General features: G+C 36.0%; 1 protein-coding gene across 1 annotated transcript in view; it reads left to right on the top strand.

Annotated features, from left to right (window-relative positions):
• The window catches only part of RNF180 (ring finger protein 180), a 276822-nt gene that overhangs the window by 207416 nt on the left and 51826 nt on the right, over nt 1-17580 (top strand). Inside the window, exon 6 of the mRNA XM_060007026.1 lies at nt 1899-2124. Within this exon, the coding sequence (XP_059863009.1) occupies nt 1899-2124 (226 nt within the window). The remainder of the gene's footprint in view (nt 1-1898; nt 2125-17580) is intronic.

The raw sequence follows: 17580 nt of genomic DNA, 5'->3' as shown, positions 1-17580 counted from the left end.
TTTTTTTTTAAGATTTTTAGAAATTTCATGTAATGTCTGAAACATTTATATTAACATATTTCCATACAAATAACCCAAAGAAGGTTTAGTATTAGTTGCTTTGTTTGCTTGTTCATACTGCAGGTTCTTATTAGACTTTCAGATGAAAGGACTTCCTTTACCAGCTATTGAGGCTTATTATAGTTCTGACCTCAAGCTGAACCTGTGAAAGTAAGGTCTTTGCAATAAATGGGCTGTACCAATTAATAATTACATAAAAATAAAAATTAAATTTAACCCTAATGTGCACCATACATGAAAATCAATTTCAGGTAGATTATAGGATGCAAAATAAGACTCTCTTACTGACCTTGGGAAAAAGTAAGAGTTCTTAAATAAGACACAAAAAGTATTAAATCATAAAGGAAAAATGTTCTTTAAAATTAAGAATTTCATTTTATCAAAAAACACTATGAAAAGAATGAAAAGGCAAACCAGAGAAAAGGAAGAAATATTTGCAACACATCTAGCCAGTAACAACAAATAACTAGATTAAGTAAAAATGCTTAAGAAAAGTCAGACAACCAATTAAAAAGAATGGCCTAATGCCTCAAATATGTCTTTCAGAAAGAGAGAAATTATCAACAAGCAGCAGAAAGAGGAAGCAAAGCCATCTGGATAAATCAAATAATAGTTTATCCAGTAGAAAGGTTTTTCTGTATTTTCAAGGCTCTGTTTGCCTCATTTGTGTAACTTTTACATTTCATGTAACCTAAAAATATTTATTAAACCCAAGGCTTACTCAAATATTAATCACTGATCTCCATTTTTGACATCCATTAAAGTGAGGAGGAAAGCATCTACACCATGTAGATTCCCATTATGCCTCAGTGGACTGAGGTCAGGCCTGGTTTGAGGAAAATTTCCCAAGGCTCTAACCAAGACTATAGGGCCTTTGAAGAAGAGAGGAGAGAAGGATGGCTATGGTTAATATTTATTGAATATTTGTTATATACCAGACACTTTGCTTAACGCTTTATGTGGATTACCTCATTTAATTCTCACAGCATCCTCATGGATGAGGAATATTGTGATGTTAAGTAACAGGAATTCAGCCACCAGATTTTGTGCTGCTAACCTGAGTGCCTAACTACAGGTTTTTTTTGTTTGTTTGTTTGTTTGACATCCTTATTGGAGTATAATTGCTTTACAATGGTGTGTTAGTTTATGCTTTATAACAAATCCTAACTACTTTTTAATAGCGTCTTTCTTAACTGTTCCATTTGGGAGAGAGGAGAGGGATCATCATATTTCCCAGTTACAAGGCTCATCCCAGAATTACTACAAGTTTCTTTGCCTTATCTACTTCCTGACATACCTTAGGCTTTGGCCTTTTATTGGCTTTGAGGTCCAGGAAGGTGCAAAATGTAGAATAAAAATGCTCCATGCATGGTGTGAAGATGAAGTATGACATCCTCTTACCCCCACTTCTCTTCATGTGTGAATGCCCGTGTAAGGCTTTATAATCTTGCGACAGTCAGCTTATTTGCTGTGGTGGGAGTGGAATAGATAGGGGGAACCTGTCGTCCTAGGACCTAACAGTTACTTAAGTAGTGCTGGTTAAATAGAGATACTGGTATACCTAATGTGTTCAGGTACTATATTTTAACATTTAGCATTATATAAAAATACTAAAATGAATAATTAAGACTTCTGGGTTTTTCATGTATGTTTCCAGTTTCTTCCCACTTTGCGAGGTAGCATTTCTGTCACTTTGATTATGCACAGAAACAGATATTACCTGTTTCTCATAAATATTTTCATTCATTTTAAGAAAATATAAAATCAGTGTCTCAATTTCTCAAGGAAACCAATATCATACTGAACTAAGAAAAATCGTTTTTGCTTATGTTTTGCAGACTTTGGATAATGAGATGAGTACAGATGATGACAATGAATATGCAGAAGAAAAGGAGAGCTACATCTGTGCAGTGTGTCTGGATGTTTATTTCAACCCCTACATGTGTTACCCTTGCCACCACATCTTCTGTGAGCCCTGCTTACGGACTCTTGCCAAAGACAATCCTGCAAGCACTCCCTGCCCATTGTGTCGGACAATTATTTCCAGAGTCTTTTTCCAGACAGGTAACTGTTGTCTTTCATTAACACAATTACCTGACTATTTTGACTACCTCTTTGTTCCAGTTCTAAAAGTACTGTATGAATTAACATGAGAAAGTTATTGAAAATCATATACAGCATAATTTGTTACTCTTTAGTTTATAAAACAGTGCTTGCCCAACTCATTAGAACTTGTTAAGATCATAGAATCATAGATGAGAATAGTTTCTCATCTCTAGTCCTCTATTCAATGTTGAGATCTTTTCTAAAGCATCCTAACTAGTTATTGTTCAGCATGTACTTGAACATCTCCAGTGTCAAGGACATTCCATTAAAATTTGAAGCAGCCCTGTTGATTATTTATTCCTCAAATCTGCCTTCCACTACTCCTCATTCTTTGGCCCATGCTTTTTCCTCTGAAGTCTCAGAGAATAAATCTGTAAATATCTGAAGATAACTATTAGGCCTTTCCCCCAGACTTCAAATCTTCTCAACCTTCTTGTTGTTCTTAAGGCCTTTCTTCTTGAACTAGAAGATAGTAAAATTGGAACAAGGATTTGTTTACCTAATTATCATGTAAAGATGGAATATAACACAATATTTAAAACATACTAGTGGAGAAAGGAAAAACGAATGAATGTGGAACATAGAAACCTGCTAAGGTGAAAGGGAAGAATGATAGAAGTAAGCAGAGCTGATATTTATTGAGTGCACTACTGTGTGCTAAACCTTAGGGGAGGAAATTTCTATATCCACATTCTCGCCTCAACCATAGAGGAACTAAATGAGGATCAAAGTATGTACTTTATTAATAGTAAAACTGTAGAAAACACATGGTACATTTTTCTTCCGCAAAAGAAAATCCAAGGACCCATCTGCAAGGAAGAATCAGTTTATAAAAATAAGCTTTGCATGCCTTAACCCAACCAGCTGCATGAAGACTTGCAAACCTGGCTTACAGGCTCAGTAATCAAACAGTGAAGAGAAAATATAACTTTGCCTCTCTGATCTTTGCCTAGTGCATATAGTTTGGAGCACAAAATCACTGCACTGAGCACAGACAGACCTGGAGACAAAAGGACATGCCAAGCACAGTTGACTGTAGCCAATAGAGAAACATGGTCAGGGACTGCAGGCTGTCATCTGTCACACTGACAGATCACTCTTCCTTTCATGGGGAAGAGCAAGTAAGGAGTGGAGAGAGGGAAGGAAGCAATTCCATGGGAGGACAGAAGCTTACTGGAAGTTCTTCTTCTCTGGCTTACATTGAAGCAGGAAAAATAGGGGTTCTTTTCTAGTATTAGATCCCTTGCTAGGTGCTTTGGAATGAATGAAATGTGAAGAGTAACATCTCTTTCTCAGTGTTATCTCTGACCATCTATGCAAGAAAACATTTACTGAAAGCCTGTTTTGAAGGGAAGCATCTAGGCGATGTACATAGTGATTTAGACAGATGTCCCTGCCTTCCATGATCCAGTTTAATGTTGACAGGGATTTTAAAATTGCTTTCCTTAATGTCTTAAAACAATAATGATTTGACTCTCTCTTGGTTCATTTATCAAAGCAACAATGTCATATTTTCCTTTATTTCCAAAATTGGTTCTTCTATATAATAAATCATATTGGGAATATTTATTCCAATGGAGACTAAATTTGGTTGTGCACTGTCATTTAGAAGCTGGTAATAATAATGGGAATATACTACTTAGTTATTTATACCTACCTCAAAAAGATTTGACATGTTTTAAAATATATATGCAATGAGGTAGCAAGGCAAGGGAAGTAATGAAGTATTTCATTTTAATATTCTGTCTGCCTAAGAAAAAATAAAATAAGCATACAATTAAATGATTCTCATGATCGATGGAAAGAAACATACCAACTCCTAAGGGCAAGAGAAGTTTTTTCCAGCACTTTAAAAGAAATTTTTTAATGTGATTTCTAGGCATAGTGAGAGATGGAGTAGGCAGTGTCCTCAAAAACATCCTCAGAGCAAATGCAATATCAGGTGTTCTAACATGGTATCTTATGGTATTCTTTGATAAGAGCTGAGGGCATATCAGAGTATAGATTAGGGAAAGCAACATTGCCAGTAGTCCAAAAAAAAAAAAAAATATATATATATATATATATAGAGAGAGAGAGAGAGAGAGAGAGAGAGAGAGAGAGAGAGAGAGAGAGAGAGAGAGAGAGAGGGAGAGAGAGAGAGTCTGGTTTTCCTATAAAAATAACTTCTAAAATTATGTAAGTAATACAATTTCATTATAGAAAAATCCGACTTTACAAATAAAATTATAAGCTCAAAATCCTCCATAGTCCTACCATTTAAAGATCACATCATTTATCGAGTATTCTTCCAGAATATTTTATATCCATATACTTAATCATTTTTTTTGTAAAATGTTCATTTTGAACATAAGGCTTTTGACCTGCTTTTGTTTTACTTTTTTAAAAATATTTATTTATTTATTTAATTTATTTTGTCTGAGCTGGGTCTTAGTTGCAGCAGCAAGATCTTTAGTTGCATCATGCGAACTCGTAGTTGCAGCATGCATGTGCTCTCTAGTTCCCCGACCAGGGATTGAACCCGGGCCCCCTGCATTGGGAGCGCAGAGTCTTACCCACTGGACCACCAGGGAATTCCCTTGTTTTACTTTAAATTCTTGTGATTATATCATTATCTACTTAAGCTATCTACTATTTAGTTTAGTTGTTTATCATTCATTTTTTTTGCTGGTATATATGGATAAATATTTGCACACATCTCCGAGCATTTCCTTGTAATGGATTTCCAGGAGTAGAATTGGTAGTTAAAGTCTGTACGTGTTTTAAGGCTATGTATATGTTACAAAATTATGCTCCAAAATTATTGCAAGCAGCAATATAATGGGCTTATTTTCTCAACACTCTGGACTATCCTTTTTTTTCCTTTTAAATCCCTTACCATGTCCTTTGCTGATTTTTCTTTTGGTCTGTTCATCGTTTTCTTATTTACTGCAAGAGGATTTTTTTTTTCAGTAATGTCAGCTTTTGTCATATGTGGCAAATCGCTTTCCTATTTCGTCATATGTACTTGATTTATGTTTATTATATTTTATGAATGTGCAGAACTTCTATATTTTATGTAGTCTTATGTAGCAACCTTTGCCTTTATTATTTCTAATTTCAAAGTTAGGTATTAAAAGGCCTTATCCACTACAGAATTACAGTAAATCCCCTACATATGAATGAGTTGTGTTCTGAGAGCACATTCGTAAGTCCAATTTGTTTGTTAAGTCCAACAAAGTTAGCCTAGGTACCCAACTAACACAATCAGCTGTATAGTACTATACTGTAATAGGCTTATAATACTTTTCACACAAATAATACATAAAAAACAAACAAACACAAAAATAGAACATTTTTACTCTTACAGTACAGTACCTTGAAAAGTACATTAGTACCAGCTACATCACCACTGCTTTTACGCTTGCTTCCAGACATCCTGAGCTTGAAATAAAGATACTGTACTACTGCACTCTATACAGTACTGTACAGTAAAATACCCAAAAGTACAACCACTTGTAGAGGATGCACACATGTGATAACATACGCCAGACATGTGAGCTAACTTATGTGATTGGACATGTGAACACACGATCGCATATTTGAAAGTTCGCAACTTGAAGGTACATATGTAGGGGACTTACTGTTTATAAATAGTCTCTTTACCTATATTTATTTTGGATTTCATTTTGTCCTCATTTCCCTGCTCTTAATTCCAGTCCATTTATTATGGTGTGCGGTTTGGTTAAAAATATAGTACCTTTCAAAAGCAAAACAAGAAAACCACAAACAAAAAATAATAATAATAAATCTTGCAAAATAGTTTTTTACTAATTTAGAAAGAATAAACAGCTTAAGTCATAATTTAAAAAAATATATAGTCCCTTTATTCCGTGTTTGTAAGCATTTATCCCACTAACATTTATTGAACAATTCATTTTTTTTCTATACTGATTGAACTGCCTTTTTTAGGTAATGAAGATAATTAGTAAAATGTTTCTGTGTTTTTTGGCAACTGTTCTTTTCCATTCATATTTCTATCTTGTCCTATACCATTACTTCGGTCTTATAATTATTTTAGCTTTATGTTTTAATAACTCATAAGTGAATTCATTTTATAAGTTGGGGAATAATTCACATTTTTAATTGACATTTTTATAACATTGTTATAATATTATAACATTGTTATAATATTGAAAGCATATTGCCTCTCAATAACATTTCTGTAATTTCCTTTCAAATGGCACAGCAAAATTCTTATTAGCTTTATGCCTGTATTTTTTTTTTTTTTTTTTTTTTTTTTTTTGCTGTACGCGGGCCTCTCACTGTTGTGGCCTCTCCCGTTGCGGAGAACAGGCTCCGGACGCGCGGGCCCAGCCGCTCCGCAGCATGTGGGATCCTCCCGGACCGGGGCAGGAACCCGTGTACCCTGCATCGGCAGGCGGACTCTCAACCACTGCGCCACCAGGGAAGCCCTATGCCTGTATACTTTTGTTGCTGCAATTGTAAATGGGATTTTTTTCCTCTTCTGGTTTCAGCTGCTTTTGTTGATATTTTGGGAGAAAGTCAGTTTCCAATCTTACACTATTCTGTTAACTTTACTGAACCTTGAGAGTTATTTATTAAGTGAATGAATTAATCATCTCAGCTACCTAATGTCACCATTCCAATTGTGTACAAACCAGGGGACAGTTATTATCAAAGATTAAAGTGGGAAGGTTGTCATTTTCTAAAGGAACTGAAGATATTTGGCAAATGAATAAGGGGTTAGTTGTAATTTAGAGTAGTTCAGTGGATAGAGTTATGATGAAATTCCTTCCAGACTTATTCCATAGAGTGTGCTTAGGAAAATAATGATTTAAACCACTCTCAATATAACATTCAGTATTTCATGCGATTTTGCTTATATTTCTTAACACTGTTAGATGTGATCTTGATAAAGTACTTGATACACTAGAAGTTGAGAATTTGAAGTGGGAGAGCATATATAGAAGACAGGGTGGAAGGCATTAATATCATTTGTTAGTGGAGGTCAAGATAATACTGTCAAAAGTTAACAGAGTGGCATGGACATATATATACTACCAAATGTAAAATAGATAGCTAGTGGGAAGCAGCTGCATGGCACGGGAGATCAACTCGGTGCTTTGTGACCACCTAGAGGGTTGGGATAGGGAGGGAGGGAGGGAGATGCAAGAGGGAGGAGATATGGGGATATATGTATAGCTGATGCACTTTGTTATCAAGCAGAAACTAACACACCATTGTAAAGCAATTATACTCCAATAAAGATGTTTAAAAAAAAAAGTTAAATAAATAAATAAAACTAGCAAATATGGGGGAAAAAAGTTAACACAAAAGCATACAAAAAAATAGGTAGTAGACACTATTGGTTGCTAATTTATATCCATTACATCTTTCTTCCTAACATACCCTGAGTTTTATTCCAGTATTTAACTCCCTCAGCATAGGTCAGGTGGCTCCTGGGTAGATGAACCCATCTTTGGCTTTTTGATAATCTATTCCTTTTGCCAGTGATAGGTTCATAAATGGGCATGTGTTTCACTTCTGAGTGATGAGGTGAGACTAAAATTTGCCTTTACTCTTAAGACATGAGATGGAAAAGCTAGTTTCTTCCCCATTGGACATAAACAAGAAGGTGTGTAATAGGGATAATTACTGGCAGCCATCTTATGAGCAAGTGGGGAACCAGCTGAGTATAAAGTCTTTATTTTGGATGGTAAAACTAAAGAAAGAAATGAACAAGGGGTCTTGATGACATTGTTTAACCACCAAGTCAGCCAGGTTTGAAGCCTACCCTACCTTTGAATTTTCTATTACATGAAATATTAAATTTATTAATTAACTAAGGCAATTTGAATAAATTTTTCTATTAGTGTACACCAAGAGCATCCTAACTGATGAAAGCATACTAATAATGAAGGTAGACAATATAGAAACTAAAAATGATATTATTCACAAAAATTTGAGAGGTGAGAAGGGAAGAAGATATTGCAAAAGACCCAAATCCTCCTAGAAGGAAGTCAATATTATTTAAAGTTGATAAATTAAGAAATAGTGAAGAAGATTTCTGGAATGGTAACGTGAGAAGCTTCATGGATCCTCACTCCAGCAAAACAACTGTTTAACTGGTGAAATGATTTTTATTTCATTTAAGTCTATGGAAATTGTCCTAAGGATGTACAGCAAATAGAAAAACATTTATTTTTTTAAAAATCTACTGAAGTCTACCATTATACTCAGTAAGAACATAGAGAGCCTGTCACATTTAGAAATTCAGATGCAAAGGCATGAATTTGGAACCCTCTCTCACACTATGAACACACACACACACACACACACACACAAACACACACACATACATACACAAATTAACTTAAAATGGAACAAAGACCTAAATGTAAGAGATAAAAATATAAAACTCTTAGAAGACAACATAGGTGTAAATATTTTTTGAAATTGTATTGGGCTATGGTTTCTTAGATATGACACCTAAAGCACAAACAGCCAAAAAAGAAATAGATGAATCAGACTTCATCAAAGTAAAAAACTTCTCTGCTTAAAGGGATATTATCAAGAAAGTGAAAAGATAACCACAGGATAAACGCAAATATTTGTAAGTCATATATGTGACAAGGATCTAGTATCTAGAATATATAAAGAACTGTTACAACTCAAGAATTAAAAAACAAATAACCCTATTTTAAAATGGACAAAGAGTTTGAATAGACAGTTCTCCAAAGAAGATATAAAGATGGCCAATAAGCATGAAAAAATGCTCAATATCATTAGTCATTAGTTGCAAATCCAAACTATAATGAGATATCACTTCACAGTAACTAGGGTGGCTATAGTTAAAAAGATAGGGCTTCCCTGGTGGTGCAGTGGTTAAGAGTCCGCCTGCCGATGCAGGGGACACGGGTTCGTGCCCCGGTCCGGGAAGATCCCACATGCCGCGGAGCGGCTGGTCCCGTGAGCCATGGCCGCTGAGCCTGCGCTCCGCAACGGGAGAGGCCACAACAGTGAGAGGCACGCATACCGCAAAAAAAAAAAAAAAAAGATAGACAACAAGTGTTGACAAGGATATGGAGAAATTGGAACTCATATATTGCTGGTTGGAGTATAAAATGGCAAAGTCATTTTGGAAAACAGCAGAATAAGTTTTGCACATGGAAGACTCTAAGCCTGCTTGTGAGATTGGGAAAAGTTCTGGTGTTAACTAGAGTTCTTTTGTCTGTGGAGATGAAAAAGAATCTAGGATGGGCAGAGCTGAGGAGAAAGACCTCTGGATAGGGAAGACCTTTCTTATTCACTGACTGACAGCCTCATTCTTTCAGACAAGGAACTCCCACATCAGCACCCCAACAGTAGGTCTGTTCAGAGAGGTGCTACATGCTGTATAACAGGATCTGCAGGCCACCTTCATCAGCAGGCTGAGGAAGGGAAAAGGCTATGTCTTACGAGCATTAAATGGAGAGAGGGTCATCCAAGTGAGGGGGGAGGAATCCCTCAGCCAAGGAGATGTGTTGTGAAGGAAGGAAGTGAAGGAAGGCATCATATTTTTTTGAATTGACTTTATGACTGAAGCCTTCAAACGAAGCATGTCACTGCCCCTATTGTGGACTGACTCTGAAGAACACTGGTATGGGCAGTCCTACGATAGACTCAGTGTTCATTGTTCAGGGATCCCAGCCCATGCTCATGTGGAAGATACAAGTGTCTCAGGTACTGCATAGGGAGCCACAGGGTCAGTACAACTTAACTCTAATTGTGAAGTCACTCACTGCTCTCACCTCATTCAGATGTACCCACACCTCAGCAAGGAGGATTTCTACCCTTGTTCCACTATTTTCCTCCATTCAACGTCTGTCTCCTTTTTTGACCACCCACCCCATGCCACTACTCTTGTGCCTTTACATGCTGGAACTAGATGCTGATAAGAAGAAGTGCTGGTGAATTCCATTGGAAAAAAAGGAAAAGAAAATGGCTAAGTCCTCACCTTGTGTGTAGAAGTCCCTAAGTAAGTAAAGAAATGACATTTAACCTAATCTAGGATTTTAAGCATAAAGCAGGCTTATGATATTTTTCACCAGGGATATTTTGGCTGTCACAATAATATGAGGATGCTACTGGCATCTAGTGAGCAGGGGTAGGGATGACAGATATCCTGCAGTGTTTGGGCCAGTCCCACACAGTGACGAATTATCCAGTATTCTGTCTAACTTTTAGATGTCCTGCTGAGCTTTATCCAGGACATACAGCTCATCCAAAAGAACATCACACTTCCTCTTTTTATCCACTGTGACAACCTGTAATTGGTCTTGTTCTATTGTCCCTATTCCCATTAACGGCATTTCATACTTTCTCTTATTCTATACCAAAAAATCTGGTCTGTTAATTCTTATGCTAATAGTGGTTTTGTTCTTGCGTTCATCCATGAAATTTTTCATTTTTTCATTTTTCTGTTCATCTTGTACAGAATCATCACTGCCTCCAAAATCCAAAGTTGTTCATTTTTTTTTATTGAGGTATAGTGGATTTACAATGCTGTGCCAGTCTCTGCTGTACAGCAAAGTGACTCAGTTATACACAGACATTCTTTTTTTCTTTATATTCTTTTCCATTATGGGTTTAATCACAGGATATTGAATATAATTCCCTATGCTATATACTAGGACCTTGTTGTTTATCCATCCTATATATAATAGTTTATATCTGCTAATCCCAAACTCCCAGTCCCTCCTCCACCCCCCTCCCCCTTGGCAACTGCAAGTCTGTTCTTTATGTCTGTGAGTCTTTCTGTTTTGCAGATAGGTTCATTTGTACCATATTTTAGATTGCATATACAAGTGATATCATATGGTATTTGTCTTTCTCTTTCTGACTTCACTTAGTATGATAATCTCTAGCTGTGTCCATGTTGGTGCAAATGGCATTATTTTGTTCTTTTTTATGGCTGAGTAGTATTCCATTGTATATATGTACAAACTCATTCTTTATCAGTAGGAGTATCTATTTCATGATGTCTTTTAGTGTAGTCACTCTTGTGTATTAATGTATGGAAAAAATATATTTTATTATAAAAAAGAAATAGAAAAATAAGCATAATGATTAGAGCAGTGTTTCTCAAATTTCTCTCATTTTCCTACCACCTTCACAATTTTTACTGTATCCACATACCACCAGAATTACTTTTTTACTTAAAGATTTTCTTCATATCAACACGTTTTTAAAAAAAATACTTATTTTAGCCTCATCCTTAACAATTTATTTGTGAATTTATGTATTTGATGTTCTAGTTTATACATTTCTTCTAATATACATTAAAATAAATAGGTAACTATGAAAATTTTTAAATTTTTCATTCAATTTCATCCTAAATCCTTTCACATATGGCTAGTGGTCTGCAAACCAAGTGTTGAAAAACACTGCCTTGCAGGAGGTTAATGGAGGTTAATCTCCAGAAAAAAGCTTGAAAACAGGAATATTTAAAACAGTCCCTGGGGATTGTGAGTGGAGCTAGATATAGAGGGAGTGGAATAGATCTTCATTGTTGTTTTGGTTTTGGTTTTGGTTTTTTGAGCCTTTTAACATCATTTGGATCTTTTCAAACCATGGGCATGTGTTACTTTGACAGTTTTTAAAAATAAATAAGTAAACCGAAGTGCAGCATTAAATATGATTGTGGGCAGGGAGGATGGAGTCCTGTTTCTTTTCATACAGAAGACAGAGAATCATGGATTCTTTGAAGCCAAGAATGGATGCTGTGATAACCTTTTTTTTTTTTTAACATCTTTATTGGAGTATAATTGCTTTACAATGGTGTGTTAGTTTCTGCTTTATAACAAATTGAATCAGCTATACATATACTTATATCCCCATATATCCTCCCTCTTGCGTCTCCCTCCTACCCTCCCTATCCCACCCCTCTAGGTGGTCACAAAGCACCAAGCTGATCTCCCTGTGCTATGTGGCTGCTTCCCACTAACTATCTGTTTTGAAGATCCACTAGTATATCCCTATCCATAGGCTTTCAAAAGCCTTTTTCTAAATCTTGAAGTGTAACTTTAAATACAAAATAATAACAGTATACATCATAACAGTACAAAGTACTTAGCATTTTGTCTTTATCATACTAAGAGCACAATAAAGGTTATTGTTGAATTGGGCTTAATTTAGTAGATCTCCTCTTGGCCTTATTATTCCTCTAACAGAGGGTAAACTAGTTATTCTTGGGTAATGAAACAGTTACTGAAATAATTCTTAATGCTCCAGAGTCTTAAAGGACATCAATAAGCACAACTTAAACACAAGATGGCTGAGATGAAAGCTTGGATAAATTCTCTAACCTAAGAAGGTCTTATAGTACTAGCAGATTTCTCCTGGGCCAAAGGGTTAAAGTATTTGTAACAACTCTTTTCCTATTCAGGTATAAAAATGATGGGTATAAAATATTGCAGTACCAAATATTAAGTGGAATTATTACATTAAAATGGATAAAATTTTAACTGTAGTTTATCTACCTAATGAAATAGGAACTCCTAAATATTAACATCAGTTAAGCGTAAATTATATTCTGTAATGACTTGTATATTGTAAAATCCATAGCTCCACCTTGACAAAGTGTCAAATATAGAATTTTTGTTTTTGGTTTGGTTTGGTCCCTGTTGTATGTGCCTCTGTCATCAGGCTACATATTTAGTTGGAGATGGAACTTCCTAACTAGATTTTAACTTTGAACAGTTCACTAGGAAAGGGTAAGAAAATCAGGTTAAAATTTATATTCAGAGCATACATAGATAAATATTCATAAGTATTAATGAGATACTCCTGGTTGGTCTCTCTTTCGAACATTCAGAGTTCCTCTTCCCACCAAATCACATAGGACATGCAGTTACTAGGAGACCTTGCAGCCGCCCTAGGGTGAGAACCTGCCAGGTCTGAAGAGTTGGTTCTGAGGCTTATCTTACTCATATTTCTTTGAGTCAAAGTAGTCATATTCTGTTAAATGCAAGCTGCAATAGCAGACTCCAGTTTTCTCTAACTGGTAGTGTTCCCCTCATAGATGGACCTTTCTGGGTGCTCACATGGGTATAAAATGAGTTTCACTAGGAGAATTAGGGTCCCTTACAAGTGAGACTTTCTTGCCCCTCTTGCAGAGATGCAGATCAAGCATTGCCCTTGAAACCCTGAAGACAGTTTTAAGATAGTTTATAGATTTTCATTGATATCTAGTAAAGTGAGCTCAAATGTCGATATATTAGCCCTTCTCTGTTCCTGTGTAAGGGAAAGATCTCAAATCCCCTTGAAGCAGCATCCTCACTCAATTTTACTCCTGCTGCTGTAAAACAATACAAAGAAAACTATCTTAGATTGTATATTCTTGAAAAATTACTATTTTTCATCATATTAAATATATAAACATATAGATCAACATATTAAAGAAGAAGAGTGAGATGAGACTAATCTAAAAGTTCTAAAGATCATCTCACAAGAGGTTACTTAAACTAAATGCTATGTTTAAAAAATGAGGGTTAAGCATCAGCTGGTAAAGATTGTTTTGTTAGAAATCTCCCTTTTTATACAAATGCCCACTGATTGGGACTCTTCATTCACAATCTTGTCTATTCCTTGCAAATGTCCTTTATTGTACATTAATCTCCTGGAACGAAATAATGCCTGTGAACAAGCATGTCCCATGCCTGTTGAAATGAAGGAAAGTTGGATTTCCACTTAAAATCAGGGCTCATTCTATATATATAATGCAAAACTCTTGGAGAAGTAGTCTTTTTTTTTAACTTTTATTAAAACATGCTTCAAATTTCTTTCTGTCAAATCATCTTTTTGCAAGTTGCATCTTTGTGAAAAATGAAATATTATGTATCAAACAACATAGGACTCAGAAGGGAATTGTAGGGAAAAAAAGCTTTCATTATAATGAGACATAATTTTAAGTAGGTAAACAAGGCCTTTAATAATCTAAGTGAGATGGGTGGACACATATATCCTAGGCTTTTAAATTAGAACATAATACCACTGGGTCCATCTAAATGACTGTGCCCTGTATTTATAATAATACTCTTATTATATTCCCCTTGTTAATAGGACCCTAAGTCCTGAATTAACCCTATCATGGCACTTACCTCATAACTTAATGGTTACCTATTTACTAGATAGGATTTAATGCAGGTACTATGCCTGTTTCACAGTTTTAACTCTTATACTTAGCAGAATGCTTAAAACTATTACTAACAAATATTTGCTTAATTATAATTTGTTGTTTAAATATAAAATTGCCCATATTGAAGCATAAAGCAGAAATCAGAGTTACACTACCCTATTGGTACTGCCTGTAGTTCAAAATTGCGCTGTGTATGTGGTTGTTCTTATTTTATTCTTTATGATACGATACAGTGAAACTCATGGTAATATACACTGTAATAATGTGAATTATGTTTTTATGTAGTTGGTGATTGACTCCTGCATTCAGCCAAGTCAAGAAGCCTGGAACTCTTATCTTAACACTTATTTACTATTTCTATGATAGTGTCACGCAAAGATGCTGCTGTTTCCACTGGTACTGCCACCACATTTAACTAAATGTACCATTTGAGTAGACTTTAGAATCTTTCCAGGATATTCAGGGTTTTGTCTTTTTCTAGCATATTGAATGATATGAAATATTGATTACATCTAATACATTATAATGTATATTGTATTAAGAAGCCTCTACTCCCTAAGAGGTAGGGTTGGCAAAGGAGGAGATAAAGGTAGTTTTTATCACCTTTTACTCCAAGCCCTACATCTTGGTCTGCCTTCAGATTTTTCTCAGTGCTTCTTCCAAATAATTCTGAGAAAGGTAGTACTGAATATTTTTTTTGTTGCAATATCCTGGAGTTCCAAGTTCAAATGCCACTAGAATGAAGCAACATTGTTCTATAGAAAGAACAACATCCTTGGGTAAGGTTTGTACAGTTTATACCAGAGTGATATAAGGTTTAACCTATTTAAATAAATTCAGGTAATTTTAGAACAGAAAAGGATTTAAGGTCATTTCATCCAGTGGTTATCAAATTTGACTGTGCATCAGAATCACCCAAGGAGCCTGTAGAAAGCACAGACTCCTAGGTCACATCCACAGCAATTCTGCTTCAGTAATATCTGGGCAAGGTCCTAGAATTTGTCTTTTTAACAAGTGCCCTCAGCAATTTTGATGCATAGCCAGGCTCCAGACGTGTATTTTGGAATCAGTGATCTAGTACAATGCCCAGCAGACAGGAATTACATTTAATTAATTTCTATATTTATAGCTATACCAGTAAAGTGCTAGGCACATAGCTGTTGCAAAATAAATGTTTGCCAGAGATAGGGTAGAAAGTGAGTACAAAGAGAAGTTCAACAACTTACGAAAGGTGCCACAGTTAAGAAGCATTAGAACCCAGTTCTTATTTGCCCCAGAAATGGAGGGATAAGGGCTTCTAGGTCCTCTTTTCTGCAAAAGCCTTTCAGATCAGTGTAAGAAATAAAATCTTCCAACATCTCATAAGATTATGTTATGGACACATGTATTTATGTTCAACAAAATGTTGTAGGTACATTTCCCATTTCATTTTGCACATTTTAGTAATTTCTCTGATCATAGTTTTTGTAGGTATTATAAATATTTTTATGAACCCTTTTTTTCTTTGGTGCATTAATCACATGGGTTTGTTATGTAGGTTAAAAGTGCATTGTGTAATAAGTTCCTTGAAGCTAGAAAACAAAAATATCACAGTTATCATTATTACTTTTACCTCTCTCATGTATCGTCTAAGAGAAGTTTGATTTGTGACCAGCTTTCAAAACTGCACTTATTGGCCAACTCTTACAAGAATGTCTTTTTGATCTGGTTTACTGAAATCAATTACACTTCCAAATAAGTTTTCATTTTAAGAGAGGGCAGTGCAGTGGCATCCTCTGGTTATTGCATCAACATTTTAGAGCATGGCTACAAGCTCTCCAGAAGGAGGAGGAGGTGGAGAGGAGAAATAGAAAGGAGGGGAATAAGAATTCTTGAGTTTCAAACTCTTCACCTTGGTTTATATTATCTCCCACATGAAATCATTTACCCACCACACTGGTCTTACTTTTAAAGGCATTTAGGAAGTTGTGAGTCAATTTGCCCTAGAGTTAATTGTTAACACAATACCACTTATAGGATTTTTAATTTCTCAGAAAATACCCTGAATTACAGTCATCACTGCTTAAGGATAAGCCCTGCAAGAATTGTTACTGTAAGTGAATGTGTTATAAGTCATTTGATAATCTCTTCCATTCTCTTCATCAGTATGAATGACACTGATGAGTCCTTTTAACCAGGTAGTAGTGCCATGACCATCTTACACTAAGGGGCTGTTCACAGGCAGTGGGCAGAGTGGACATTGATAAAACACCTGTGCACTGCTGCAGAAAACACTGCGAGAATATCCAATCTGAAATGATTTAACTATTAAACATATGAAGGATAAAACATTCACTAGCCATAACAACCGCCAACATACACGATGAGTACACAGACTATGAAATTACTTTTTCTCTATCTTGTGTGCTTTAATTACTGGCCCTTGGGTGTAGAATGGGGAAGGGAGTTGCCAGTTTAATACTTAACCTCCCTTGCTTGGAGTGGTCTGTTTTTTACATTGTTTCTTTTGCTGTTAAATGTAAACTCTGAGAATCTGTTTTCCCTGTGAATTGCTTAAGGTAAGAATCAATCCTGGAGAGTAATTAGGAAAAATAGAGATAATTTGATGTAACTGGTTTGAGCAGAAGCTCAAAGCCTGAAGGATGGAAACAGAGAAGATAGTACAGGAATAATTGTGGGATGAAAGTAAGAGGGCATCATTGATGGAAAGACTACTTTATTTCTCAGTTAGTAACCAGCTCTACACTGGCCTCCCTGAGAAGAACTTCTCCATCGAACAGTTCAACTCGGATCATGCCTTGCTTTCCCTGGCTCGTATCCAGAGACTCTTAAAGTGAATGTATGTGGGATCTAGTTCCCCCACCAGAGAGCAAACCCCTGCATTGGGAGCGCAGAGTCTTACCCACTGGACCACAACTAAGAGCCCGCATACCTCAACTAAAAGATCCTGGCTGGGGCTTCCCTGGTGGCACAGTGGTTAAGAGTCCGCCTGCCGATGCAGGGGACACAGGTTCGTGCCCTGGTCCGGGAAGATCCCACGTGCCGCGGAGCGGCTGGGCCCGTGAGCCATGGCCGCTGAGCCTGCACGTCCGGAGCCTGTGCTTCGCAACGGGAGAGGCCACAACAGTGAGAGGCCCGCGTACCGCAAAAAAAAAAAAAAAAAAAGATCCTGCGTGGTGCAGCTAAGACCCAGCACAGCCTAAATAAATAAATAAATAAAATTTTAAAAATAA

This window comes from Delphinus delphis, chromosome 3, assembly GCF_949987515.2.
Source record: "Delphinus delphis chromosome 3, mDelDel1.2, whole genome shotgun sequence".
Lineage (NCBI taxonomy): Eukaryota > Metazoa > Chordata > Mammalia > Artiodactyla > Delphinidae > Delphinus > Delphinus delphis.
The sequence above is the reverse complement of the archived record's forward strand: the minus strand, read 5'-3'. Positions and strand labels throughout refer to the sequence as shown.